This window comes from Gymnoscopelus braueri (assembly GCF_963280865.1).
Source record: "Gymnoscopelus braueri genome assembly, chromosome: 17".
Taxonomy (NCBI): Eukaryota; Metazoa; Chordata; class Actinopteri; order Myctophiformes; family Myctophidae; genus Gymnoscopelus; species Gymnoscopelus braueri.
Window position 1 is genome coordinate 22,161,467 of NC_137617.1, and position 26,724 is coordinate 22,188,190.

Consider the following 26,724-nt stretch of genomic DNA (forward strand, 5'->3'; position numbering starts at 1 on the left):
TCTGTGCCTGCTCTTGTTTCATTTCACATGTTCCAAGTACACAAAGCACATTAGCACATTAGCAGACTCTCACCGGTGCACAGACCGGTTCAGCCCCCCCTCCCCCCGGCCGTTTCTTGCTGGGGAAGAGAACAGTAGCTTTACATGCCTCGATGGACAAGATGGACGGCTCCTTGACTGCCAAAAGGTCTTGTTTAGTGAAAACGAATGTGTGTTTAAATGTACAATTTTTTTCTGTCAAAGAAATAAATGTGTTACATGTTACAAACAATCTCTTTCTTTCACGTGGCTTAAGAGCAGCGGAGCAATGGAGTCCCCTGCAAGTGGGCTTCTCTGCTCCAATGCTCTCTGTGTATAAGTCCACAATGTCTGTGATGCCCGAACTCCGGTATCCCAGACATTGATGGGATAATATCTGTGCATGTAATGTATCAACGTTCTCAACTCATAAGCCACAATGTCTGGAACACCCGAGTCCCGGTGTTCTAGACATTGTTGGATAACATCTGTGCATGTTTTTGGGATCTTATGAAGGTAATATAAAACCGACATCACCCCTGTCCGCCAGAGGGCGCAAATGCGCCAGTGGAATGGGGTCACGTCGGTTTTGCCTTTCGCCTCACAGGCTTCCGTCTCACGGGTTGCAGCGAAACGCCACTGTGGACCGGAAGTCCTTGAGTCAGAAAGAGCGGACCTCTGTCTCCGCCTTTTTGGAGGGACAGATGCCCCCTTTCCCGCACCGCCTCACGATTTGCAGGCCACGTTCGCCTTTAACGAGCGACAAAGCATCCCCTACGGGGAGGAAGGTTTTGTCGCCTCACAGGCTTCCGTCCCACAGGAAGTACCCAGGCACCACTGTGAACCGGAAGTACTTCGGTCAGACATGACCCCTTGGCCGGCAAAGCACCTCTTACAGAGCCTTTGGGCTCAGACAAGATGGCGGCGGCCAGAGTAAGTTAGGAAGAGAGTAATGACAGTGGCGTCGATCCCATTGTGAAAGGAATGGGATGCGGAAGTGCTCTGTCTACGTCAATGAGATAGTTCCAATGTTTGGAACTATAGCCCATAGAGGCCCGCTTTGCGGCGAGATCAAAGCGTGACGTTACTCTCTCTTCTACACTCTGGCGACGGCCAAGGTAGGATTAATCATTGATATATATATCCAGTGGTGTGATCTAGTTTTCACTGTATATATCTATGGGCTTAATTCTGACGCCGGGGTTTTTCCCCGTGGCCAGTCTCGTGACTCCTCCGAGTCCTCCGTTGGCCCGAGGGTTAGCACCGCCGGCGGCAGTGGCAGCGTCACTGGTCCCCATGGCAACGGTCCCCATGGCAACGCTCCCACTCTCCGAGCGGCCGATGACGTCATCCAATCCACTCGCTCGGTGTGTGGAGCAATGGAAGGTTTGCAAGTCGAATCCTTAGGTATTGCTCACAATACTAAAGGGTTTCAGGCTGCAATTCTCCACAAAAACCCCCCATGACAGAAAAGTATTGTTTTCCCATGCAAAGGGTCTAGCAGCCGTCACTCTGAGGGGGGAAGTCTCCTTCCTCTTGAGCGAGGGCGCTATTAAAGAATGACTTCCGATACTTCTGTTTACTATCCCAGTACATCAGCGTTACACTGTGTGTGTACGGGGTTTTTCAGTACAGCAGTGACACACTGTTTTTGTATTGGTCAGCTCCCCTGATCCGCAACAACACATTGTGGTTGTATTGGTGTGTTTTCCACGTGCTCTTATGCATAAAATCTCCTATGTCGGACACGGTGTTGTTCCTCTCATGCAGAGGATAAGGCAACCATGTCTCTGAGAGAGGAGGTTCACTCTCTCTCCATAGTGAGTATGTTACGAAGAATTTGTCAAGAAACTCGAGGTTACGTGGTAACCCCGGTTTCCTTAGAATTCAGAGTAACATAGTCAGAGAACTATCTATGAATCGGAACCAACTGGTTTTCTATTCGTAATATTTTCTGGTGGAAAAGAAGGGGGGGGGGGGTACGACCCATTCTGAATCTGAAGGGTCTCAATAAATACTTGGGTCAAAGAGCGGACCTCTGTCTCCGCCATTTTGGAGGGACAGATGCCCCCTTTGCCGTACCGCCTCACGGACTACAGGCCTCGTTCGCCACTAACGAGCGACAAAGCACTCCCTACGGGGAGGACGACTTTGTCGACGCTCCGTCCGGAGCCTTTGGGCTCAGACGAGAGGGCGACGGCCAAGGTAGGCTTACTTCGGACGGCCCCGTTTGTCAGAGTGACAGCGCCGTTGGTTTCCATGGAAACAGACAGGCTGCGCTGGCGGACAAACCGGATGCTGACGTCAGGCAAGGTCCCCGTGACCCCGCCGGGTCCTCGGGACGGACCGGTAGTGCCTCTACTGCCTCGAGCGGTCACCTCAGGGTTACCACCGCTGGCGGCAGTGGCAGCGTCACTGGTCCCCATGGCAACGCACACAGGGTTAGCGCTGCTAGCACCAGTAGTAGCGTCTTTGGTCCCCATGGCAACGCACACACAAAAAAACGGTTCCCTTGGAAACGGATTTCAACGTTTCTTGGCTCATGGTGATTTAGCCTTGACTAGCTTGTTAGCTGCTAGGTTTGCATAACCTCCAGTCAGGCTACTGTTGCTTCAATTGGTGGCTAACTGGCCTCACTAACAACAACACATTGCAGTGGTGTTTTTTGGTGCAGCGCATAGCCAGCCCCGCTAAAGCAACACCACGGTGGCCACCTACCACCGCTACCCTTCCACGGTCTCTAACGGCCCCGCACGTGCGGGTCCGCTGGATCACGTGGCGACATCACCGGTCCAGTTGGAAACGTGTGCGTTGTCCGCACTGGGTGACATCAAAGCCCCTCCTAACTCGCTTGCTGAGGCAGCTTGTTGGGGAGTTTGCAGTCCGGAACTGTTTACTATCCCGGTACTTCAGTGGTACACTGTGTGTGTAGGGGTTTTTCAGTACAGCAGTGACACACTGTGGTTGTACTGGTCAGCTCCCCTGATCAACAACAACACACTGTGGTTGTACTGGTGTGTGACCCTCTCTGCGGACGGTGCGTTAAGGGGGTGGGTGGACCGGCATTGTTTTCAATGCTTATTTCCACATTCCTTTCTATCCACCACAGTCAGGAGGTGGCGCGGCACACAGTCGTGGCCGTTTCCCCACTTGACGTCGCGGGGTTTTCACCGTCACCGTCCGTCGAGCGTCTTGGTCCCGTCTCAGCAGACCACCTTCATAGGGGATCTCGCTGGGCTAGACCAGGCTCACGGCGCGTCTGTCCCGGGCGGGATAGACAGCGTTTCGGCCTATGGTCTTCTCGCGTGATCTGCTGGGCGAAGTACAACAATGTGCAAACACAGCAGCAAGATTCGTGAGTTGCTGTGATAGGAAAAGGATATCAAACGGAACACAACCACCCTAAAGACTAATCATTGGGTATATTCCGGCACTATACCTGCACCCAGTGATCTTGGTACATAGAAATTGATCTATTGAAGATTCTGACTTTCAAATGTACATATTTTTTGTTTTGATTGTATTGCTGTATTGTTGTATTATGCTTTCTGCTTTGGCAATGTAAACGTATGTTTTCTCATGCCAATAAAGCCCTTTGAATTGAAATTGAATTGTGTGTGTGTGTGTGCTTGAGTGACATCCACCAGTGGTTCTCAAACATTTTCGTGACATGGACCCCCAAATTAATATGTATTTGGACGCAGACCCTTGTCAGATTTCCCCCCCCCCCCCCCCCCCCCCAAGATTATTTGAAAATAGCAGATCTACAAGCTCTCAACATGTTGCATCACGATGCGTTGTGAGCTTGTAGATCCACCATTTTCCGCTATATATAGCCACTGTATAGGGTTAAATTGTTTGGACTGATTTTCTGAATCAGAATCAATATATTTATTGTCACATCACAGGTTTACAGGTGTAAAACAGTGGGTGAAATTTGTTTTTGAGCAAGCTCCATTGTTTTTTTTTATTGTTTCCAGAAAGAGAAAGAACTAGAAAAAGTGCTCCTCGGAGCACAGGTCTCCGCCAGGTCAGGTTGGGAATGTGCCAATCAGGATGGAATATGATAAATCGGACGGAGCCGTCTTGATCACTTGACTTAGACTATAAAGATAATGTGTACCGATTTGCGTGATGTTTGGACAAAATTTGTAGGAGTAATATATTATAAAAATATATTATGGCATTTGTTACTAAACGTAGTGCGAATATGCCTGCAAAGTTTCACTGCAATCGGATGCTGCCTTCATGATTTGTGGCATTTTGTTCAAAACGGGCCACTCCTGCAAACTTTAGATGTCAATCTTAGCCAATCAGGATGGAATATGAAGAATCAAAGAGATTCGTCTTGATCACATGACTATAGAGATCATGTCTACCGATTTGCGTGAAATTTTGATAAAATCTGAAGGAGTAATGTACATAATTTTACATAAGTCGGCCTCCTGGTGGCGCTATTAAAGGCAGATGTGATATATGCAGGGCAAAGGTTTGTCCTTGGCCTCTAGGGAGTGTGCATACAAAGTTTTACACAGATTGGTGCAGTTATAGGTAAAAAACACAAATCGGCCTGTTTTAGCGCCACCATGAGCCGCCTGATTTGAAAATGTTCAAGTGGCATTTCTTTTTCGGCAGAGTGGGAATGTGCGTGCAAAATTTCACGGAAATCGCACGCTGTGTTCATGATTTGAGGCATGTTGTTCCAAACGGAGCAGTCCTGCAAACTTTGGAAGCCAGTCTTAGCTAATCAGGATGAAATATGAAAAATCTGAAACAAGCACGCACGCACGCACGCACGCACGCACGCACGCACGCACGCACATGGACGGACGGACTGCAAAACATAGGGTGCCTTTCGGCCTGGCAGAGAGAAAAAAAAAAAAGGGGGACAGGGGGAGCAACAGGGGAAAAGAAAGAATCAAAAACAAAGATATCTACATGATTTTTATGCCATATTAACTCATTTTGCTGGGGACCCCCTGGATCCCCCCAGACCCCACTTTTAGAACCACCAATCTATATTATAGCAAATATATTCACTATTCTGTGAACTCGCATTGTGCACGCATGCACACATGTGTGCTGAAAGTGATGTGATGTGCAGGGCAGGCTGCCTTTAAGCAAGCTCTTAACCCACTAGGTGGGCAAATGAGACCTCACACTGTAGGTGGTAGACAAGATAGAGGTGTGTGTGTGTGTGTGTGCTCTCAAACACCTGCTCAATGAGGCTGGCTTGCCTGAGGCACGATGCTGTCTGTAGAGCTGATCCAGATTTGTCTGGCGCGCGCGCACACACACACACACACACACACACACACACACACACACACACACACACACACACACACACACACACACACACACACACACACACACACACACACACACACACACACACACACACACACACACACACACAAACGCAGTCAAAACTTCCTTGCGGGCAATATGCCAGATACAAGCTGTTCCTCATAGAAAAACAGTGAGTAGTTGGTTTGGAATATATACAGTGTACAGTATATAGGGGAGAACTTTGGGGGGTGTTTCTACACAGTAAAATCCTTAATGTTAATTTAACCCTTAATGTGTAAAAATTGGCCTGTAATGGTCCACCTTTACACATTCAGAGTTAAACTGACAGGATTGTACTGTGTACGTGCATTTGTGTGTGTGCTTTCTGTCTGTGTGTTATTGCATCTATTTATGCAACTATATTATTCATGTGTGTCTGTGTTTTACTGCATACATGCATGTATATCGTAGCTGTCAGGCAGAAAGAAATCTTGTCTCTCCATATTTCAACATTTTTTTTGGTAAATTAATGGCCTACTTGGATGTACATAAGGGTCTCGCAAAAGTAGTGAAATCTACAATCTCCCAACGCGACGTGTTGTGAGCTTGTAGATCGCCTTTTTCCGCTGTTTGAAAGAAATGTCAAAAGTGAATGTGGTTAAGATCTGTCTGTGGGCTTTAGAAATATCTAACCAATGGAAAAATTAGTATTAACAAGAGCTTGTGACTAAATAATAACTCCATTGGATCCATTGCAACACAGGTTATTTTTTCAATATCCTGAAAATTAGCGGTTTTGGACATAATACGTAAGGTTTCCACCCGACAGTGTCGATATGTGAGACGTGTCTGAGTGCTACTGCATATTTATGTAACTATATTCATGTGTGTATGTGTTTGTCTGTGTGTTACAGCATATATTTACGTAACTATGTTTATGTGTGAGTGTGGCTGTGTGTGTGTTTGTGCGTGCGTGTGTACGTGCGTGGACAGATGCCCATTATGGCTCTGGTCTGTCAGTAGAATAGTTTACCCCCATTGATCTTTAGCAAACCACCCAGGGAGCCTCCATCCTCTCTTGAAAAGCGTTTAACCCATTCAAACCGGGAACGCATCTGTGTAACCACTTGAACCATTATTTTATACTATACCATACAAAAATAGCAGATATACAAGCTCATAGCCGCGCTATGAGCTTGTAAATCTGCTGGGGGGATCTGGGGGTGGGTCCCTGGAACAACATATTTTGAGATGGGGGTCCGCGGCCAAATACATATCATTTTGGGGGCCCTTGACATGAAAAAGTTTGAGAACCACTGATTATAGCAACATAAGTTTTTTCAAAAAACTGTTAAGATTTAGAAGACATTTGTACAGTAGAACCCCCAGAAGCATAGATTTGAGTTAAAAATGTTCGCTTTAAAATATATATATTCAAAGATTTGCACAAATGTTAACGATAAAAAAAAAAAGAAGCTCATAGTGCGGCACTCTATGAGCTTGTAGATCTGCAATTTTTGAATAGCCAAAGTATAAAATAATGGTTATAGCCCAAATCTAAAATGACACAGATGCGTTCCTGGATTGAATGGGTTAAATTAAGCACGTTCAGACTGACAGTCAGGGGCCGTGGGGAGAGCGTACGTACAGCCGGTCGCGCATGGAAGCGTTTCCTTAGAACTAATGGACAGTTTCAAAGCTTCAACTTTTCACCTAAAGGATAGGCCTGTTAAAGGGCACCATTTCTTTCCAAAGCAATTGGAAGTACAGTTATAGAAGTGAGAAACCCCAAAGTATGTGTGTTTACCTGATGATTCTGGCGGTTAAGCCTGATCTACTGTATACTTTGTCATACAATGGAGTATAAATTAACCACGTGAACCCTAATGCCACTATGTCTAGGCATGGGAAAAGGTTTTTCTGCTGTCAGATGGTCCAAACGACTGTCCAGTAGCTTGGTTGGTTGTTGGTTGGGAAGCATTTGTTTCAGCAATTCTCCCGATCTCACCACAATCATAACACCACCAAAATAATCAACTGCAGTGCTAATACAGAACAGATGCAGCCTAAATGCATGAAGGAAGAGTTAAGCCAGATTTATACATGGTTGTACAAATGGAGTCTCACCCCGAGAATAGCCGGTGCAACCCATCGTGAACTTGCAGATCTCCATCGCATGACGAAGCATAGATTAAGCATTAGTCCCGAACGGCTGTCACTGTAGCACACTTCATTCACCCCGTTGAGGTATGTCTTATCCAGCGTTGTTGGCACACAGCCGCAGTCCCCCCGTTGGGACTCTAATGAGAGAACACTAAGATACTTTAGGCCGATCAATCAAGTGTAAATGAGTTTGTGTTAGTGGCAAGCCCGGCGCAGTCTGCCAGCACCATCTGTGGCTGGGGATTTCAACCCTGGTCCAGCTGGAACCAGTAGAACTACAGCCTGGCCACAGACTCCCCATGACACCTGACTGGTTGTCATCGATAACAGTATGGGAGCCACGTCAACAGGGAGGACAGAGGAAAGGAAGGGAAGGGAGCGCCGTAGGGGAGAGACAGAAAGAGAAAGAGAGAGAGAGAGAGAGAGAGAGAGAGAGAGAGAGAGAGAGAGAGAGAGAGAGAGAGAGAGAGAGAGAGAGAGAGAGCGAGAGAGCGAGAGAGAGAAGGATGAAATTAGGAGGAAGAGAGTAGAGGAAACAGGTGGAGAAGGAGAAAGAGGAGGGAGGTAGGATTGAAAAGGGATGAAGAGACTAGAGCAAACAGGTGGAGAAAAAGGGAGGAACTCAGAGAGATAAAGAGAGAAAAATGGAAGGAGGAAACAGCACCGCAGGTGAAGAAAGAGATAGATTAAACAGAAAAGGGAGACAGGGAGAGGAGAAGAGGGAGAGAGATGGGAGAAGGAGGTTGAGAGGAGTTCTTAAAAGGAAGAGACAGTAGGGGATACAAGAGAAGTGAGAGATGGTGAGACAGCATGAGAAGGTTTAGGTTTCCAGGTGAATTTCTACATGCATTTATTTATTCACGCCTTGACTACTGTACTGTAATTCCCTCTATTCCTGCCTCTTCAAAACCTCTACCCACCGCCTGCAGCTTGTTCAGAATGCAGCTGCACGGCTTTTCACTGGCTCCAGAATATTTGATCATATAACACCCATTCTAGCTTCTTTGCACTGGTTGCTCATTTATTTTAGAATTGAGTTTAAAATTCTACTCATCACCTACAAGGCCAGATCTGGTCTTGCTCCCTCCTACATATCAGATTTGCTCAACCCCTATGTGCCACCCTGCAGACTCAGATCTTCGGGCAAAGCACTGTTGATCATTACAAAGTGCCGCTTGAAAGAAAACAAAACGTGTTCGTACTTTTGCAACTAGAGCTCCGACACTTTGGAATGTCTTTTAAGAGCTTGCTGAATCTGAGCCCCGTTTTAAATTCCTTCAGAAAACTCACCTTTACAAAGCTGCTTTCAACCCCCAGCACTCTTAACTTTAATTAATGTTGTTATTTCTTGCTTCTGTTATTGTGATGTATTGGTTCTTTGTGTTGTGGATTCTTCTGTCAAGCACTTTGTGGCTCTCTCCTTAAAAGGTGCTAATATTATTACTATTATTATTATTATTGTTGTTATTTTAGTGGCCTCCATAACGGCCTCCTCTCAACAAATACCTCATTATGTCTACTGCTTCTCTGTCATTTCACCACCGTCATTTTAATTCCCCCTCCTTCATCCTCTGTGGGAAGGGCTTAACAGTGTTTGTATGTGCGTGCACACGTGCATGCATGCGTGCAAGATATTGCTCCGCTTCCAGCAAAGTGATTATTTACACATCACACAATATTACTTTGTTATCTGCCCCCTCTTTCTCTCATCTTTCCATTTAATGGCTAATCTGTGTGCTTGACTGTCTGTGCTGGTCTGTGTGTGTGTGTGTGTCTTTCTCTCACTCACCTGCCCCTTTTTTTATCTGAGAACACTGACTTGAAACGTTAACGATGTCACCTGTCACCGTATCTGGGGAATTAACCCGTTGTCATGGCGATTGATCCCTTCCCCTCTCAGATATGACTTGATGCATGGCTGCGTTCACTCTTCATCAGTCTCTTTCGTGCCTTCCAGCCTCCTCCTGCCTGTCTTTTGCTCACCATTTCAGCATGCTTCTGCGTGTTTCTCTAATTTAACTCTGAGAGTTACACATGGTTATATTAACTCTGAGGATTTGACTGTGTGCTTGTCTACTTGCCTTCCTTCCATACGCCCTCCTCTGCATCTCTCACTACCTTATTGTCAGTCAGTCTGTAATGTCTGACCCTGTCTCTCTGCGCTGCCACCAGGTGTCTCGTTGGAAAGGTTTCTTCTTTATCTTTGCAGTCTTGTGCGTCTATGTCTGCAATGGCATCATGTTGTTTATTTCCGTCTCGTGTCCCTCACTAAAACTATACTGAGAGAAAAACTACCCTACACAATCCTCTGTCTTAATCTTTACATTTTTAACTCAGACTCTATACAAATGTAAACAAATGGACCCTTACGGCGTTACCAGTCTATTTTGTTTACATGTGTAATGTGTAGACTCTCAGAGTTAAATTAACATTCAAGATATTACAGAGTTTATCCCACTTTTCTGCCTCGTCACTTTTGGTTCCTTCCTTTCTCTCACTTGTTACTGTCTTGCCCCTCGGGTGGCTAAATAGAATTTGATGAGGAAGGTGATAGACAGGTGATACAGTACTATCCACCCCCCCCCCGCTCAATTTCTCTCTGTACTTTCCCACCCTATCTCTCCTTGCTTTCTTGTGCAGTCCCCCTCTCTCTCACTCTGTATTCAAAATGTTAATACCTCTCTCTCTCTACTTCTTTCCCTCTGTCTGGCCGTCTGTGGCCTGTTGTTGGCTGATAAAGACAAGATCCAATCCGAGACATGCTCTCTGTTCTCTCTCTCTCTCTCTCTCTCTCTCTCTCTCTCTCTCTCTCTCTCTCTCTCTCTCTCTCTCTCTCTGTATTATCCGTCAGACAGAGTTGGATTGTCCACACAGTGATTGCAACTCATTACACACACACTTCACGCAGCCGTCTGGCCCAAAGCCAGTAAGCCTGGTGTGTGTGTGTGTGTGTGTGTGTGTGTGTGTGTGTGTGTGTGTGTGTGTGTGTGTGTGTGTGTGTGTGTGTGTGTGTGTGTGTGTGTGTGTGTGTGTGTGTGTGTGTGTGTGTGTGTGCGAGTGTGCGTGTGCGTGTGCGTGTGCGTGCGCACTGTGTAATGAAGACAGGAGAAGGGCAGTCGATGGAGCGATAGATCAAGGAGGCCAGAGGAGAATGGATGGAGCAGTAGATAAAAGACAGTCATGGATGGACTGGTTTGATGGGGAGGCGTTCGAAAAATAAACGATGAGGCGAGATGGAAAACGAGACACAGAACAGACGAAAGGGGGAACATATAGAGTGATGGATGGGGGGCAGATGAGGAGAGAGGAGTGGATGGATTGGTGAGAGATGGAGAAGACCCATCAAGTCGTACGTAAGACTGACAAGGTGTCAGTGAGCGTGGTAGAGAGTTAGGAAACGTATTCTCCTTCCAGGATTCTCAACCTGTACCCAGAAAAGTCCTGCTCAGTATTAATTTAACAAAAACCCACCCAGAAATCTCAGATGAACTCATTGCGCAAAGATGCTCATTTTATCCAGTTTACATCCTGCATCTATAGAAGTACTGTATACATTACCATTGTAGAAGTTCCCTGCTGCATTTATCCAACTTTTACTTTGCATTGATTCTGAAGGACAGGCCTTTCATCCCTTAACATTTTACACTAGAGACAAATCCATATTCTCTTCTCTAAACTTTTGTGTTTCTCAATGCATTTTGTTGCGGAATGGGTCCCTTGTGACTCGGCACTGGTAAGACAACAGAGAGAGCATATTTTCTCTTTTCTTTTTTTCTGCAACCTCACAGTAACATAAGTCTGTCCAAAATTTCTTTCAAGAGTGAACCAAGAGCTAGTCGCAGCTTATGACAGATTATGTGCTTGTTTATAAACAATTAACAAGCTTTTTTTTTATTTAGCATGTGTTCTGTGTAGATGAAAGCCTTGCTGGCTGATTAATATTTGTTTCTGTCTTGTGTCTCCTCAGCTCTGCTCCTCCTGTATGATGTTACAAACAAGGCATCCTTTGACAACATCAGGGTAATTACTTCTGTCTGCCTTCCTCTCTCTCCCTCTTTCTGTTGTTTCAGTTTATTTCTCTCTTTCATTTACTTCTTTCTTTCTCTCTTTCATTTACTTCTTTCTTTCTTTCTTTCTTTCTTTCTTTCTTTCTTCCTTTCTTTCTTTCTTTCTTCCCTCCCTCCCTCCCTCCTTTCTTCCCGTCCTTCTCTTCCTTCTTTCCTGCTTCAATCAGTGTCTTGGAGGAAATTTACAGCATGTTAGAGGCCATTCACATCATGTTATAGGCAATTCACAGCATGTTAGAGGCAATTCACAGCATGTTATAGGCAATTCACAGCATGTTATAGGCAATTCACAGCATGTTAGAGGCAATTCACAGCATGTTATAGGCAATTCACAGCATGTTAGAGGCAATTCACAGCATGTTAGAGGCAATTCACAGCATGTTATAGGCAATTCACAGCATGTTATAGGCAATTCACAGCATGTTAGAGGCAATTCACAACATGTTATAGGCAATTCACAACATGTTAGAGGCAATTCACAACATGTTAGAGGCAATTCACAGCATGTTAGAGGCGGGCAATTCACAACATGTTATAGGCAATTCACAACATGTTAGAGGCCATGCACAGCATGTTAGAGGCAATCCACAGCATGTTACAGGCAATTCACAGCATGTTACAGGCAATTCACAGCACCCGTGACAGTAAGTCATTTAGTGTGAGTCCTCTGACTCAGGGGTGCTGTGATTAGCAGCTGCTATAACTGATAACACATAATCGTCCTATTTGATTTTCTTGCCAGTCCTTGTGGTGGGCTCTCGTGACTGTGAGAGTCTAAAGCCCATATTGTCTGCAACCCAACAAATGTTGTCTGCTCCAGGTTTTTCTGTATTATTTTCAGTACAAATGAGGGCACCTCGTTCTGCTTGTTGGTACCTTATTATTGTTGTCCATTTTGTCTTTAATTACTTTCACAGTGTTTCTCATGATGCGCTACATATTGACCGGGTACCGAAATCTCACAGTACTCTCATGGCTTAGTAGGAAATGTTGGAATTATGGTGAAAAGTCATGAAGGAAACATGAAATTATTCACCACCTGAGTCACCTAGTTAGATACCCTTTAAGACAGTAAGAGTAGCGAATTCGAATTTGAACGAATGCTGACTGAACGTTGTGTAATGTGTACCAGGCATTAGGAAGGCCTTAAGCATGAGACAGCATAGACATAATTATATTACAACATGAAACTTTTTCCTTCATAGAATTAATAATGTGTATCAGAATCACACAGAAATTTCCTACCTAGAGCAAAGAGCACAATCAGCTATAACCTATGCGTAAAGTCACTCTGTCTCTCTGATGTGAGGCATATGGTATTCTATTAAGTGGGCAGCAGAACATCTGTTATTTCCTCTCCGTGTCGCTGTATCTCTCTTTCTCTTTCCTTGTGTGCATGTGTTTGTGCACCTGCATGTCTCGCCTACACATACTGTAGGGCTGTGTGTGAGTGTGTGTGTGTGTGTGTGTGTGTGTGTGTGTGTGTGTGTGTGTGTGTGTGTGTGTGTGTGTGTGTGTGTGTGTGTGTGTGTGTGTGTGTGTGTGTGTGTGTGTGTGTGTGTGTGTGTGTGTGTGTGTTCTGGTTAGAGTATGTGTGAGAATGATCATTATCAGTGGACAAAGCAGTCCCTAGGGAGAAGCAAATGCAGCATTTTGTGCCTTTTTAGCAGCTGGCTATTATGCATCATGATCATACAGAATCGGGGTTTCTACATGTATCATTTCTGCAGGGATGAGAATGCTTTTGATACGACTCAAAATGGAGAAAGGATGGGCTGAGGGAATGAGAGGAATGATGTCGCTGCGGGTATAGGCTAAAGGAAGAACTGTCGATTAATCAGCCGTTCAGTCTCATCGATGAAATATTGCCTCAAATGTTCACAATAACTAATGTGAGTCACAAGAAACCTTTGTGAAAGTCTGGGGACTCCTAAACTGAAAGCGATTCACTCTGGAACCTGAGAGCCTAAGTAGTCTATTGTAGATGTACAAAGTAGCATAGTAGCCTACATGTACAGTACTTACATTTTGGCCGAAGGTTGGTGCTAGAGCAAAGGCTATGGGTTCACCAAAATCAATAAGAGATATATTCTTTGAAAACTAATAAAACCCCTTTCACTAGTAAGAGACCACACCTTCTGCTCAAGTTAAACAGTATTTATTGAAGGAATGAGATGTGCAGTATGTGTATTGATGAGGAGCCCGAGGTGGGGCGAGACTCAGGGTGGGGGTGTAGTCTCGGGAGCCAGACGACCATGGTTGCTCGGCCCTGGAGCTGTCTGTCGCCTCTGCTCCGAACGCTACCCCCCCCGGGGCTCCTGGAGGAAAGAAGGTAGAGATGTTAGGAGAGCAAAAAATTATGGGGGAATGTTGGGGAGGAGGAGGGCATTTTTGAGTATCGCGAGCGAAATCAAACAGGTAAGTGATACAATCGCAGGTGTATTTATACTGTAGTGATTGCTACGTGGATTGGCTGAGAGATAAGCAGTGCAGGTGAACTTGATCATGAACTTGAGTGGCTGAGCAGAGGGCGGTCTCTACTCCCGAACCTACGTTGAACACAACTACATTTCACTAGTAAGAGACCACACCTTCTGCTCAAGTTAAACAGTATTTATTGAAGGAATGAGATGTGCAGTATGTGTATTGATGAGGAGCCCGAGGTGGGGCGAGACTCAGGGTGGGGGTGTAGTCTCGGGAGCCAGACGACCATGGTTGCTCGGCCCTGGAGCTGTCTGTCGCCTCTGCTCCGAACGCTACCCCCAAAAGGCAACATCGGTTTGTGGAGATGACCAGAGGGTCTAGGCGGGCAGCCACTTAGCCCGTATCGGAGATCCGGATCTCTAATATTAGCCGAAGTGGGCTGCTTGGGAGATGAGCTGATGGAAACGCTGCCCCCAAAAGGCTGCGTCGGTTGTGGAGGTGACCGGGGGGGGGGGGAGGGGGGGTCTAGGCGGGCAACTGTCACATGATTCCTCCTGTCCTTGGACCCTCGGTCGGGCGAGGAAAAACTCCCACCGGGAGGGTCGGGTGGAAGAAACCTCGGGAAGGATCACGAAGGAGGGGACCCCCTTCCGGGGCGGACAGGCTAGGAATATGCGGCAGTTACAAGCGGCCCAGGGTGATGTGTGCGTGGTGCACGTCTTGGATGTTGGTCCGAATGTATGAGTGGTACGCCTGGGAGGACCACCGTCCGAGGATGCGTACCAGATGGTCCGGGAGGCCTTGCCGGGATGCGGTGGTGGCGGCGCCGATCCGGAAGGAGTGACCGGAGTATTGTTGGGGCGGGAGGCCGGACAGGGAGAGGACTTGACGGAGGTGGTGGTGGAACCAGGTACGGGTGACGATTGAGCCGGTCTCTGTGATGAAGAGGGGGTCTTGAGGTGTGGCGTGCAGGGAACGTCTCGTGGTGACGTAGCGGAGGATGGGCTCGTATGGACTGAGGGGGGAGTCTGTCCTGAAGAGATGAATGGTGGATGAACGCCCCAGCTGGTCCGTCTTGCTGCGCTTGAGGGTGAAGGTGAGGGATTCGGAGGAGTGGAAGGTGATGTCGGCCAGGCTTGGATGGTGGGAGGGGTCGTACCGGGAGGATGAGGAGGTCAGCTCGGAGCACCGGAGGAAACCGAAAAAAGCCAGGAGGAACATGCTTTCCAGGGTGGAGGAGATGTGGGGCGTGAGGTAGCCGGCACGGAGGGTACGGAGGCAGTGGAGAACCAGGTCGGAGGTTAGGGGATGACGTCTGGGTGTGGTCGGGACTTCGCTGCGGCGAAGGCCCCGAAGCAGCATGGTGATGTGGGGATGGGAGATGGCCGGGCTCGGGAATCCGTCCAACAGGCGGAAGAAAAAGCCGACCCCGCTGAGGTAGACCTGGAGGGTGGAGGTGCGGAGGTGGAGATGGGAGTGGCAGTGCGTCAGGAATGCTGCGATAATGGTGACGTCAGTTGAGGGGAAGGGGGTGCCGGTGTTGGTGTGGAACCTCTTGAAAGTGTTCCATGCTGTGAGGTAGGTGGTGAGTGTCCTGGGTGCGAAACCGTTGATGATGTGGTGGCGTGACTGGATGAGGAGGTGACGGAGCTGGGGGTTCAGGTGAAGATGGTCTCTGAAAACGGAGGGATGGATGTTGGGTAGAGGTCCGCGTCCGGCGCCAGCTGTCGAAACCTCTGGAAGGAGAGACGGGAGAGAGAATCAGAGATGAGGTTATTGTGACCGGGTATATGGGCTGCACGGATGATGAAATTGTGGGTAACGGAGGACCAGGTGAGACGGCGGAGGAAAGGCATGATGTCGGGGGAGTTGGAACGGCCTTTATTGATTATGTCTACTGTGGCCTGGTTATCGGAGTGGATAAGAATGCATTTCTGGGACCACTCGTGGCCCCAGATGAGTGCAGCCACGACGATCGGATAAAGCTCGTGTAGTGCCGAGGAAGGGTGAGGTGAGGGGGGGATGAAGGCGAGGAAATCTGGTGACCAGGCCGACGCGAACCACCGTCCCTGGTAGAAGCCACCAAAACCGAGGGAGGGGGCCGCGTCAGTGTACAGTTGGATGTCGTGAGGGTTGGAAATTATCGTGTCGTGAAATAAGGTGATGCCGTTCCAATTGGTGAGGAGGTGGAGCCAGAGGCGGAGGTCTGTGCGGGAGGAATGATCTATCGTGACATTATCGTGCAGGTTGGGAACGGAGGAGGCTGTGGTGAGGAGGTGGGAAATGAAAGGACGGCCTTGGGGGATGATGCGGAGTGCGAAGTTGATATGGCCGAGTAGGGCTAACAACTGACGTTTGGTGCAGATGGGGGCCAGGAGGTAGTTGTGCAAGAGGAGGGTTATTCGGTTAAGCTTCTCCGGGGGGAGGGAGGCCTCGAAAGCGATGGTGTCGAGGGTGATGCCCAGGAACTCTAGCTTGGTCGAGGGGCCAATTGTTTTCTCCTCGGAGAGGGGGACGCCTAGTTCTGCGAAAACCCTTCGGATGGTGGAGAGGCCGTGTGCTAGGGGGGCAGAGGGGGGCTCGACGACTAGGAAGTCGTCGAGTAGGTGAACGAGGTGTGGGACGTGGTGATTATTTGATAAGATCCAACACAGGGCTTCGGATAATGAGTCAAACAATTTGGGGCTGCTTTTACAGCCGAAGGTGAGCCTAACAGAAAAATAAAAAGAGCCCTTCCAGGCGACCCCGAAAAAAGGCCAAAATTCGGGGCGTAAGGGCAGTACCTTGAACGCGTTTGTAATGTCTGCTTTGGACAGCATGGCCCCGTGACCGGCGAGATGGATGAGGTTTATTGCGTGTGTGACGGTGGAGTATTTCATGGAAAAATCATGACTGGGGATGGTGCTGTTGATGCTGGGGACGTGAGAGTTATGGGGAGAGGAGAGGTCCATGATGAGGCGCTTCTTCCCCGAGTATTTACGGGTCGCCACGCCGATGGGGCTGATCCGGTACACGGGGAAAGGTGGTGTGTCGAAGGGCCCCATCATGAACCCCTCCCTTACCTCCTTAGCAATAAGGGTGTCGACTGCGTCTGGGTCGGTGATGGCGGATTGCAGGTTGTGGCAGGTGTGGGATGTGGTGGGGGTGACGGTTAATCCGGGGTGGAAACCGTGGGTGAACCCGTTGATGAGGAAATTGACGAATGGCCGGTCGGGGTGATTACGGAGGGCAGTGGTGAGGGCTGGGATGATGATGGGCGTTCGAAGGTACTGCTGTGTTAGTCACGCGGTGGGAGTGGATGTGGGGTTGTGGGGGCAGGCGGGGCGAGCATGAGCTCCCCCGCAGAATGAACAAACGTGCAGGAAGCGACAAGCCGATGATGAACAACCAGCGTCATTAAAATTGTTGCAGATTTGTCTGCCGGCCTGAAACAACACTGGCCTCCCTCTAGCATCGTTGGCGTTTGAGGGCTGCACGGAACGGGAGAGATTGGAGGATAGCCTGGGGACTATGGAGGGGGGGGGTGCAGCGGATCGACTGCGGGGAAAAAGGGGCGGTGGATTGGCGGTGGTGGACTGAAGTGGTTTGCCACTCTGCCGGGGCTTTTCAGTGGCCGTAGTGCAGACGGCGGACGGGTGGGAAGGGGCTCCGCACAAGTCGCAACACAGCGCGACCCTGGCCGTGAACACCCTGCAGTAGAGTTCACGGTCCAGGGCCCCCCAGTATGAATTTACATTGAATTGTTGGATGCGGGCGGCTGCTGCTGTGGCAAACAGGACGTGGTAATTATAGTACCCCGTGCCGCCGAACCGAATGGCCAGCTCTAGTACATTGAACATATACTGATCCAATTCGGCCCGACGGCCAGGGTAAACGGAGCAAATGATGTCCCTGAAGAGGGAGAATGAATAAGCGAATTCACTTGGGGTGAGATCGCGGGAGCGGGTGGGGAGGGACTGGCGGAGTTGGGCCAGGAACCCGAAGGGCGTTGTAATTTCCCTATTGCGGAGGGGGTCGATGATGGACGGCTGGAGGAGTACCGCCAGGTCGACGTACCCACCGTTCAAGATTTGCTGTCGGAGGGAAACACTAACGGGAGAGGGCCGGGTTGCCTCGGCTAGGGGAGGCTCGGCTGGGGTGGCCGTGGCCAGGGTGTGGGTGGGGGCTCGGGGGGTGAAAGCGTTGAACAGGTTAGCCCCTTCGAACGCGGAGAAGGGGTCGGGTGCGAGGCTGGAGGACGCCTGCGGGGCCTGGGAGTAGATGGAGGAGAGGAGCGAGAACAGTTGGGCCGGGTTGGGTAGTGAGGCGGTCTGGGTGAGTGTCGCAGACCCGGTGGGAGGTATGGGCTCAGTAGGCGGTGCAGACTGAGGCGGAGGAAGTGGGGCGGCCGCAGTGGGCGGGAGCGCGGCCTGAGTGGGCGGGGGCAGGGCCTGAGTAGGCTGCCAGGTGTGCGGGGGTGCGGCCCCTGTGGAGGGTGCATCCCCGGTGGGGGGCGCGGCGGCGGCCGGGCCGAGGCGGGAGTGGTGAAGAGCTGAGCGCCGTTGGGCCGGGGCGGGACAACGGGCTGTCCTGGCGTGACGATGATGGGTGAGGGGCGCACGGTGCCGGGAGGAACGTGCGTGCCGACCCGGGGAAGGCGGACTGTGGAGTTCCGGAGAGGGAGGCGCGCTGCGCCGATCGTCGGGAAGTGGGGAGAGAGACGCACGGCGTCGGGGAGAAGGCGCACGGCGCCGATCTGGGGAAGGCACACGGTGCCGTTCGAGGGGGCCGGGGGGCGCACGGCGCCGGGAGGAGGGGGAAGGGAGAGGAGGGTGGGGTGGGGGAAGGGAGGGAGGCGCGCTGCGCCGGTCCGAGGAAGGGGGAGGCAGGTACTGCCGTCCCGGGGGAGGGGGGGAAGGGGGCGCTCGGCGCCGGGAAGAGGGGGAGGAGAGAGGAGTGTGGGAGGGGGGAGGAATGATGGCGCTCGGCGCCGATCTGGTAGGGGTGGGGGCCCGTCGGGGCAAGGAAGCACGCGGTGCTGTCCCGGGAGGAGGGGGGAGAGGGGAGGAAGGAATCGGCACGCGGTGCCTATCCAGAGGAGGGGGCGCGCGGCGCCGGGAAGAGGGGGAAGGGAGAGGAGTGTGGGAGGGGGGAGGGAGGAGGGCGCGATGCGCCGGTCCGAGGAAGGAGGAGGCAGTGCTGCCGTCCCGGGGGGAGGGGGGGAAGGGGGCGCTCGGCGCCGGGAAGAGGGGGAAGGGGGAGGAGGGTGGGAGGGGGAGAGGGAGGGGTGGAGGGGGGAGGGAGCTGCACGGCGCCGGTCTGAGCGGCGAGGAAGCACGGCGTGCCGGTCCGGTGGCGGGGCGGCCGTGCTGTGGTGGTCTTTCCTCGTCCGCTTAGAGGGAGGGGGGAGGGGGAGGGGGGCGCTCGGCGCCGGGAAAAGGGGGAAGGGGGAGGAGGGTGGAGGGGGGAAGGGATGGAGGCGCGCTGCGCCGGTCCGGGGAAGGAGGAGGCAGGTACTGCCGTCCCGGGGGAGGGGGGGAAGGGGGCGCTCGGCGCCAGGGAAATGGGGGAAGGGGGAGGAGGGTGGGAGGGGGGGAGAGCCGCAAGGCCCTTGAGGAAAGGGGGGGGGAAGGGAGGGAGGGAGGAAGGGAGGGAGGAAGGCGCACGGCGCCGCTCCGGGAAAGGAAGCAGCCAGCTATGCTGCGCTGAAGGAGGAGGCAAGGTGTGCCGTCCTGTTAGGGGGGCGGGGGGGGCGCTGTGCCGTCCAGATGATGGTGGACGGCTGCGCAGGGAAAGGAGGGAAGGAAGGGTGGGAGGGGGGGGGAGGAGGGAGGCGGAGCCTAGAGCCTGCGTGGGCGGGGCCGCTGGAGCGGCCGCTGGACCTGGAACTGCTGGGCTGAGGTGAAACAGCTCGGGTTTGCGGTCTGCTCTGGAGAACGGAACCCCCCTCGCCGCGAGCACGCTCTGTAGGCCGGCGACAGTCCACAAGGAGATGGAAAGCAGCGGCACGGGGCCGTGCGAACTGCCGCCGGCTGTGACGGCGCCGCGGCGAGAGGAGGACGCGTCCGCGGGTCCGCTCCGCTGATCGCGGCGAGAGGAGGACGCGTCCGCGGGTCCGCTCCGCTGGTCGCGTCTCGGCTGTGCTGGCGGGCGCCGAGGTTCGGGTTCGGACCCGCGGACGTACGACGACGAGAAGCTGGACTCTGACACCGTATGGGAGAACGGTGACAGAGAAAACAGCTCCTCGTCGTCGGAGGCATACAAGTGCAATTCGCGCTCGTCCATTGATGGAACGGCGGAGGACGCACGCTATACAATACCTGATATACTACCTGCTTGATCTATAAACACTAGCACTGTTGTGTTAACTTTAGCTTTACTTGGTTTAGCAACAGTGCTGCTGCTTAGATGTGAGGAGAAAAGAACAAATGGAAAACTGCTTTTTACCTGCGATTGCGAGCAAAAGAAAAGGCGATTACTTTATATCTGCTTTGTTGGTGTTTGTGTTGTCTGAGTATCGCGAGCGAAATCAAACAGGTAAGTGATACAATCGCAGGTGTATTTATACTGTAGTGATTGCTACGTGGATTGGCTGAGAGATAAGCAGTGCAGGTGAACTTGATCATGAACTTGAGTGGCTGAGCAGAGGGCGGTCTCTACTCCCGAACCTACGTTGAACACAACTACATTTAGTTCCAGTCTGGGGTTCAGTGGTTCATACATGCCAGATTATGCGCTTCTCTGCTACTACTAGCAATTTAGCTCACTCTTCTACCCTATGAGAAGAACCAGGTCATCACCCAACCTTCTCATTGTAAAGTGAAAACCCTCAAATCCTCCTCTCCCCACTGAATCTTCATTGCATATTACATATTTTTCCCTTTCAACTCCGCCAGGCCGAAGGCATGGCCGAGACTATGTTTTTCACCCTGTCCGTCCGTTCGTCAGTCTGTGTGTGTGTCTGTGTGTGTTTACAGAAGTGGTTCGCTTTAAACAAAATGTCAATACATTTAACAGTACCTCAAACACAAAACTATATTCTACACTCCCACAAATCAACACATTGTGTCTGTGCAATAACTTCGTCAACATTAATCCCTCAACTTCTACAAATTCCACTCACCTCTATAATGACCATTGCTGGCCCACAATAACTACCTGACCTGGCGGAGACCTGTGCTTCGAGGAGCACTTCTTCTAGTTCTCTTATTCTCTTGATCTAGCTCTTGTCCACATATGCTGTCCCTCTTCCCTGATCTCTACTGTGTTCAGACACTTCGATTCTGACCTTTCTTTGGCATTAGTTGTTTGTAGTATTTGTGTACTAGGAACAATAGTTATACAGTATGTGCTGGAAATTGCTCTAGATAAGATCACCAAGTAAATGGCTCTTATACCGGTATGATTGGAAAATAGGGGTAAAAACTGAACAAAAAGAGTTTCACAGCTTTCACATTTGAGGTGCGGACATGCTTTGTTTGGTATGTAGCTCACCCTCAGGCAATGCTCAAGAGGACAGCTGAGCTTATGGTAAAGGTTTGTGTAAGTCTCAGCGAAAACATTGCTGCTTTTCATACCATTACCAACACAGCTCAGTGGAGATGTCTGCAGGCGCCCTGCTCCCTGTCAGTCCTTTTGCCATTAAAGTGGGAATAGAAACAGGGGAGACAGCCATTACCATTGCCTCTGTCTGTCTTTTCCAGTTACACGAGTTTGATCATTGCACATTCCTATATTCATTATTCATGAATTGAATTTTAGAGACAGGTGTTGGTGAGAATGCACAAAGTCGGTACCAACAAAGCACACCGCCTGAGAATCGGCTCAGAATTCAGCGAGTTATGATTATTTTAATAGTGGAGAGACCTCCTGCTTCAATAGACATACATGCATCAGGAGGCACAGCTCTCCCTACAAAATATGGGACTGTTTCATGTCAAGGACCCCCAAATGAATAGGAATCAATATGGAATATATATGGAATAAGGAATACATTTTTGTCAAGAAGTAGCAGATCTACAAGCTCATAATGTGTCACATTGCGATGCATTGTGAGCTTGTAGGATATTGTAGGATATATTATCAGATATTTTCAAATAGCCGATGCATAGGGTTAAAGTAGTGAAACTGATTTTGATGCTATAATAACTAATGTAGCTGGGGACCCCCTGGAACCCCCTCAAGGACCCCTGGGGGTCCCCGGACCCCAGTTTGGACTACACCCTCCATAACGAACCAACCAGTAGGGGTCAGCAGTGACAAGGGACTACAGTACAAGGGGGAATTTGAAGTTGGCCTGACTACATTGGGAGAGAAAGGGGAAAAGAAAAATCCATTGTAAAAAAAGAAATCAAATTAAATCCTCAGTCATTTTGTACTGAACATCTTACACTACTGTATTTCTCTGTATTTTACAACTTTAAAATATGATTGACACCCCCTTGCAGTGTATTCCACCACCACCATGTACGATGTACTAGCCCTGAACCACTCACACATTCACCAATATTTCGTATTATAGAGTTAGCATGCTGTTAACATTTTAATATGGAGATAGCGTTAGCATTTAAAAAATGGCGTGGCTCTGAGGCACATAAGCAGGTGCAGACACAGCGGGTGGGAGGTGGACTGGTGTGTGTGTGAGTGTGTGTGCGTGTGTGTGTGTGTGTGTGTGTGTGTGTGTGTGCGCGTGTGTGCATGTGTGTGTAGGTGCGTGTATGTGTGTCTGCGTGCGCATGTGCAATAGAACAGTGGGCTATCATTCCCTGTGGAGAGATGAGAGAGGACACCTGTTCCTTGTAGCGCTGACACACACACACACACACACACACACACAGAGGGACATGCACGCAGACAATTTGCACTTGTTAATGTTAATCAGTGGTATTCATTAAAGTACAGAGAATAAGGCCCAGCGGTCTGGAAAATTGCAAAGGCGTGTGTAGGCCATATGCACGCGTACATGCTTGTACTGTGTGCGTGTGCGTGTATGTGCGCGCGTACGTGCATTCGATACAGGCTGCACAACAAACAGCAATGTTTCTTGTAATATAAAATAAATAAGGTAAATAAGAGGCAATTAGCATATAAAAGCACTATTATACACACTCCAGGATTATGTCAAGAACCCATCATGTTTATGTTGATATGAAAACACGCATCATTTCATTTGTATTAATTTAATCACAGTGGCTGTGATTTGCCTGCTAATGCTCTTGACATAGCCCAAGAAAAAACAGACAAAGCAAAGTTGGATCCTAAATTACTGCACTGTACATAATTTCTGACACAGACACATCAGAGGATCTAAGCATTTATTGAAACAAATGGTTATTGTTGATGTCGGGAGGAAACCTTGTATGTCCAAAACCATTCCCTTTTTATTATTACTAGCAGATCTACATGCTCACAGATCTACAAGCTTGTAGATAGGCTAGTTTCACTGCTTTTGTGTGGCACTCCTGTACGGTGAAGTGGGGCATTCATTTATGAAATATGGAGACCTTATGGAATAAGGTTTCTGCCTGACAGCAACGTTATACAGTCTTCTCTTGGTGGAAATTCACAGCTCAGAGAACACTCCCCAATAAATCTGAGCAGCATGCAAGAGATTCTATAAACACATCATTCTATACATATGAAACAATAACACGAATGTGACGTCATTAAGAAATAGCCTGTATCTCCATATTTCATCTTTTTATGTTTTTTGTTTAATGTACGTCCTATTTTCTACGAGAAATAGGCGGTGCAGCCCCCCTGGGGGGCGTTCAGAGAACATCCGGGGGAGCTGGAAGCAGCATTTTTGAAAGGCGGGGGGGGCCTGAAGTGTGACCGGTACGCACATGCTTACAACTTTTGATTGATTGATTAAATACTTAACACAAGTTACACAAGTTAGTTAACAGTACATGTAGTACAGTGAAAAGTTATGCTAAAAGGATAACGCAAAAAGCCCCAAGGGGCTTGTTTCCATTGTGATCCATTGTACTCAATTCATCAGTAAGACATACAATACATACAATACAATACATAACGGTAAAAGCTCAAGTAGCAGCAAAAGGTATATTTTCAGAAAAAGAGCGGCGGGGGGGGTCAGAGGATGCTACTACCAAGGTGTTTTGTGTGTAGACTGTGCGCTCTGCATTAAACACTTAAGCCTCATTTTAGATTTTCAACATTGTTCCAAAAATAGCAGAAATAGTCAATCTGCAAGCTCACAACAAAGCATAGTGACATCATCTGCTAGCTTTGAAAATGCGTTCGTCCCGAACCACCGATCCGACCAATATGTCTGAGTCATATAGTGTCGGCTTTGTCCGGGTACTCGTTGTACCTGTCTGTCGGTGTCCCTTTTATGCCCATATATATGAAGATACCTGATGTCATTAGTATATGCCCATACCCTGTATATTGGCATGCCCATATATGGGCATATTGGTTGGATCTGCAGTTCTGCACAACTGGATATCCACATATATGCCCATATATGGACATATCGGTCTGATCGGCGGTTCTGGACAACCGCATATCTGAGCGACTCGGTCATAGTGTCCTGCCTTTATATGGTCGTATCGGGTTTGTTATGGTTGTGTATGTGTGAGTCAGGTCATAGCCAATTTCAATACATTTCTGACTATAATCAAATTAAATGTCCAAAATAGGGATGTCAGGGTTGTTGACGTTCTGTTTACATCTTCCAGATGACAGTCAGGTTGAGTAGCGTCATTGGGTATTCTACATAATGTAGTTCTTCTGCATAAAGTTCAAAATGAATTGCCGGTAGTGCTAATACAGGTTGAAAACAGAAAAACGTACTCGTTGATAGATATTGGACTTTGGTTTCACAGTACACAGCGCTAAAGAGTTTCCTGCTGTATTAATGCAGAATGCGTGCAGAATGAGGGCATGAAGAGGAACGACTACATTGACTACCACTGTATTCACCACCGAGGCAGGTTGGGTGTGTGCAGATTCAGAATAAGTACCACCAAGGTCAGGTTCTGTAGCAGCCCCCACTGTAAAACACAAAGTTGGAAACTCCAATTCCGAAATGCAGAATGCCGAAATGTTATTTTTTTCCTTTGTGACCCTGACCTATTCAAAGATGGCTACTGCACAACACGCCATCATCGTCGGTGTTGTGATTGAGCACTCTAGGCTAGCACACTGAAACAACATCCACTCTCACTGCCGGTGTTCCATTGTGTGAGATCCATTAGCAGTGAACCCTCGGGGTGCACGAGACAGCCCAGGATAACTGAAGATATGAGGGAACAGCCCATGCTGTGCTTGTCCTTCACAAACGTTGCATCTCACTCTAAATGTCTTTCTGTTGTTGTTGTTGTTTTTTTGCGATAGTATTTTACAGAACACAAACAAACCTATAGCCGGATGCATGAGACAAAATATACACATACATTTTAATAACAATAATAATAATAATATATTAATAATAATAATAATTATTATTATCATTAATATTGTTATTAATATTATTATTACTAGAAAACATCTCCCTACAGGCATTCGGCCACTTCCTACCTGAAAGCCCCCCCATACCCCCATCTTCCAAGCAGTTCCATACCCGAAAGCCCCTAAACCCTCCACCCCCCACCCCACCCCTCCTCTGTGATGTGAACCCAATGAACCTGAAGCTGAACCGGGGCATGTGTTCTCTGCAGCTTCCTGTAGACGGCACATGCATGCAGTTGAGCTGCCCAATAGTGGCCATAATAAAAATTGGCAGTTTATTTACAAATTGTATGCAAATTGAAAGGGCCAGACCTATCTTCAGATGTACTTGTTTTCTTAGTTTGTTCTCCACTTTTTTCCCCACTTTTTTCTTTCCGAATATCATTAATCATTAATGCAATTTCTCCATTTCCTTTTCCTTTCACTCTTTCAACATGTGATTGTGATTGACTACCACTTTCTGTCTAAGTTCTTATTTCACCCTCTCTCTCGCTTTCTCCATCTGTTTTTGTCTCTTAGGAAAAGAGTAAAGGTAAAGGTGTTTCTGGTGACTGACTTAGATGTCTTCTATTTTTCCCCAATCACAAATTGTCTCTCTCTTGAACTATCGTTCATAAGTGTAAGGAGCACTGAGGAATCTTAAACAATGGCATAAAATACAGGGGAAAAAAACGCTAAAATGGCATCAGATTATAACTTTGCGAAAGTGCTTCTCAAAAGTAAGGGCGGTACATGAGTGCTCCCAAGAACTTGTTTCCCGTCTCACCCTCCAGGCGTTCCTCTTTCATCTCACGTCAGTCTCTCTCTTGCTCCCTCCCACTCTCTCCCCTCTGCGCTCTCATTTGTTTAGGTTTTTTTTCTTTATTCATACGTAATTTGCTCCTGCTTCCTTTTCGTTCAATTTAGGCAATTTGGACTTTCACATCAAAGGGAATAAGACTTTATCAAGGGCATGGCTTACTGTACCTTCATCCCCATGCGCCTGAAAGGATGAGAGTGTTACCACTTCCATCTGTGCTCCTTTTGATGTGACACTAATGCATGCAGTGTGTACATTATGAATATGTGAAGGCTTTTCTGATTATCACATACATACTGAAATGCATGCAGTACACACACACACACACACACAAAAAATGTGACTTTATAGCTTTGAAAATGACCTTGTCTCTGCACATAACTGCTGTTAGAGTGGCAACACGACCACCATTAGCTGCAGACACTGCTGGCTGCAGAAATACACATAAACACACAAGCAGGGTTACACATCTGCATGTATATACAAATGCATATGCATTCACATACA

General features: G+C 48.7%; 1 protein-coding gene across 2 annotated transcripts in view; it reads left to right on the forward strand.

Moving 5' to 3' along the window:
• Positions 1-26,724, forward strand: part of rab26 (RAB26, member RAS oncogene family) — an 85,305-nt gene that overhangs the window by 44,442 nt on the left and 14,139 nt on the right. For both annotated transcript variants that reach the window (XM_080454888.1, XM_080454889.1), the window contains exon 5: positions 11,441-11,493. In XM_080454888.1, the coding sequence (XP_080311014.1) occupies positions 11,441-11,493 (53 nt within the window). The remainder of the gene's footprint in view (positions 1-11,440; positions 11,494-26,724) is intronic.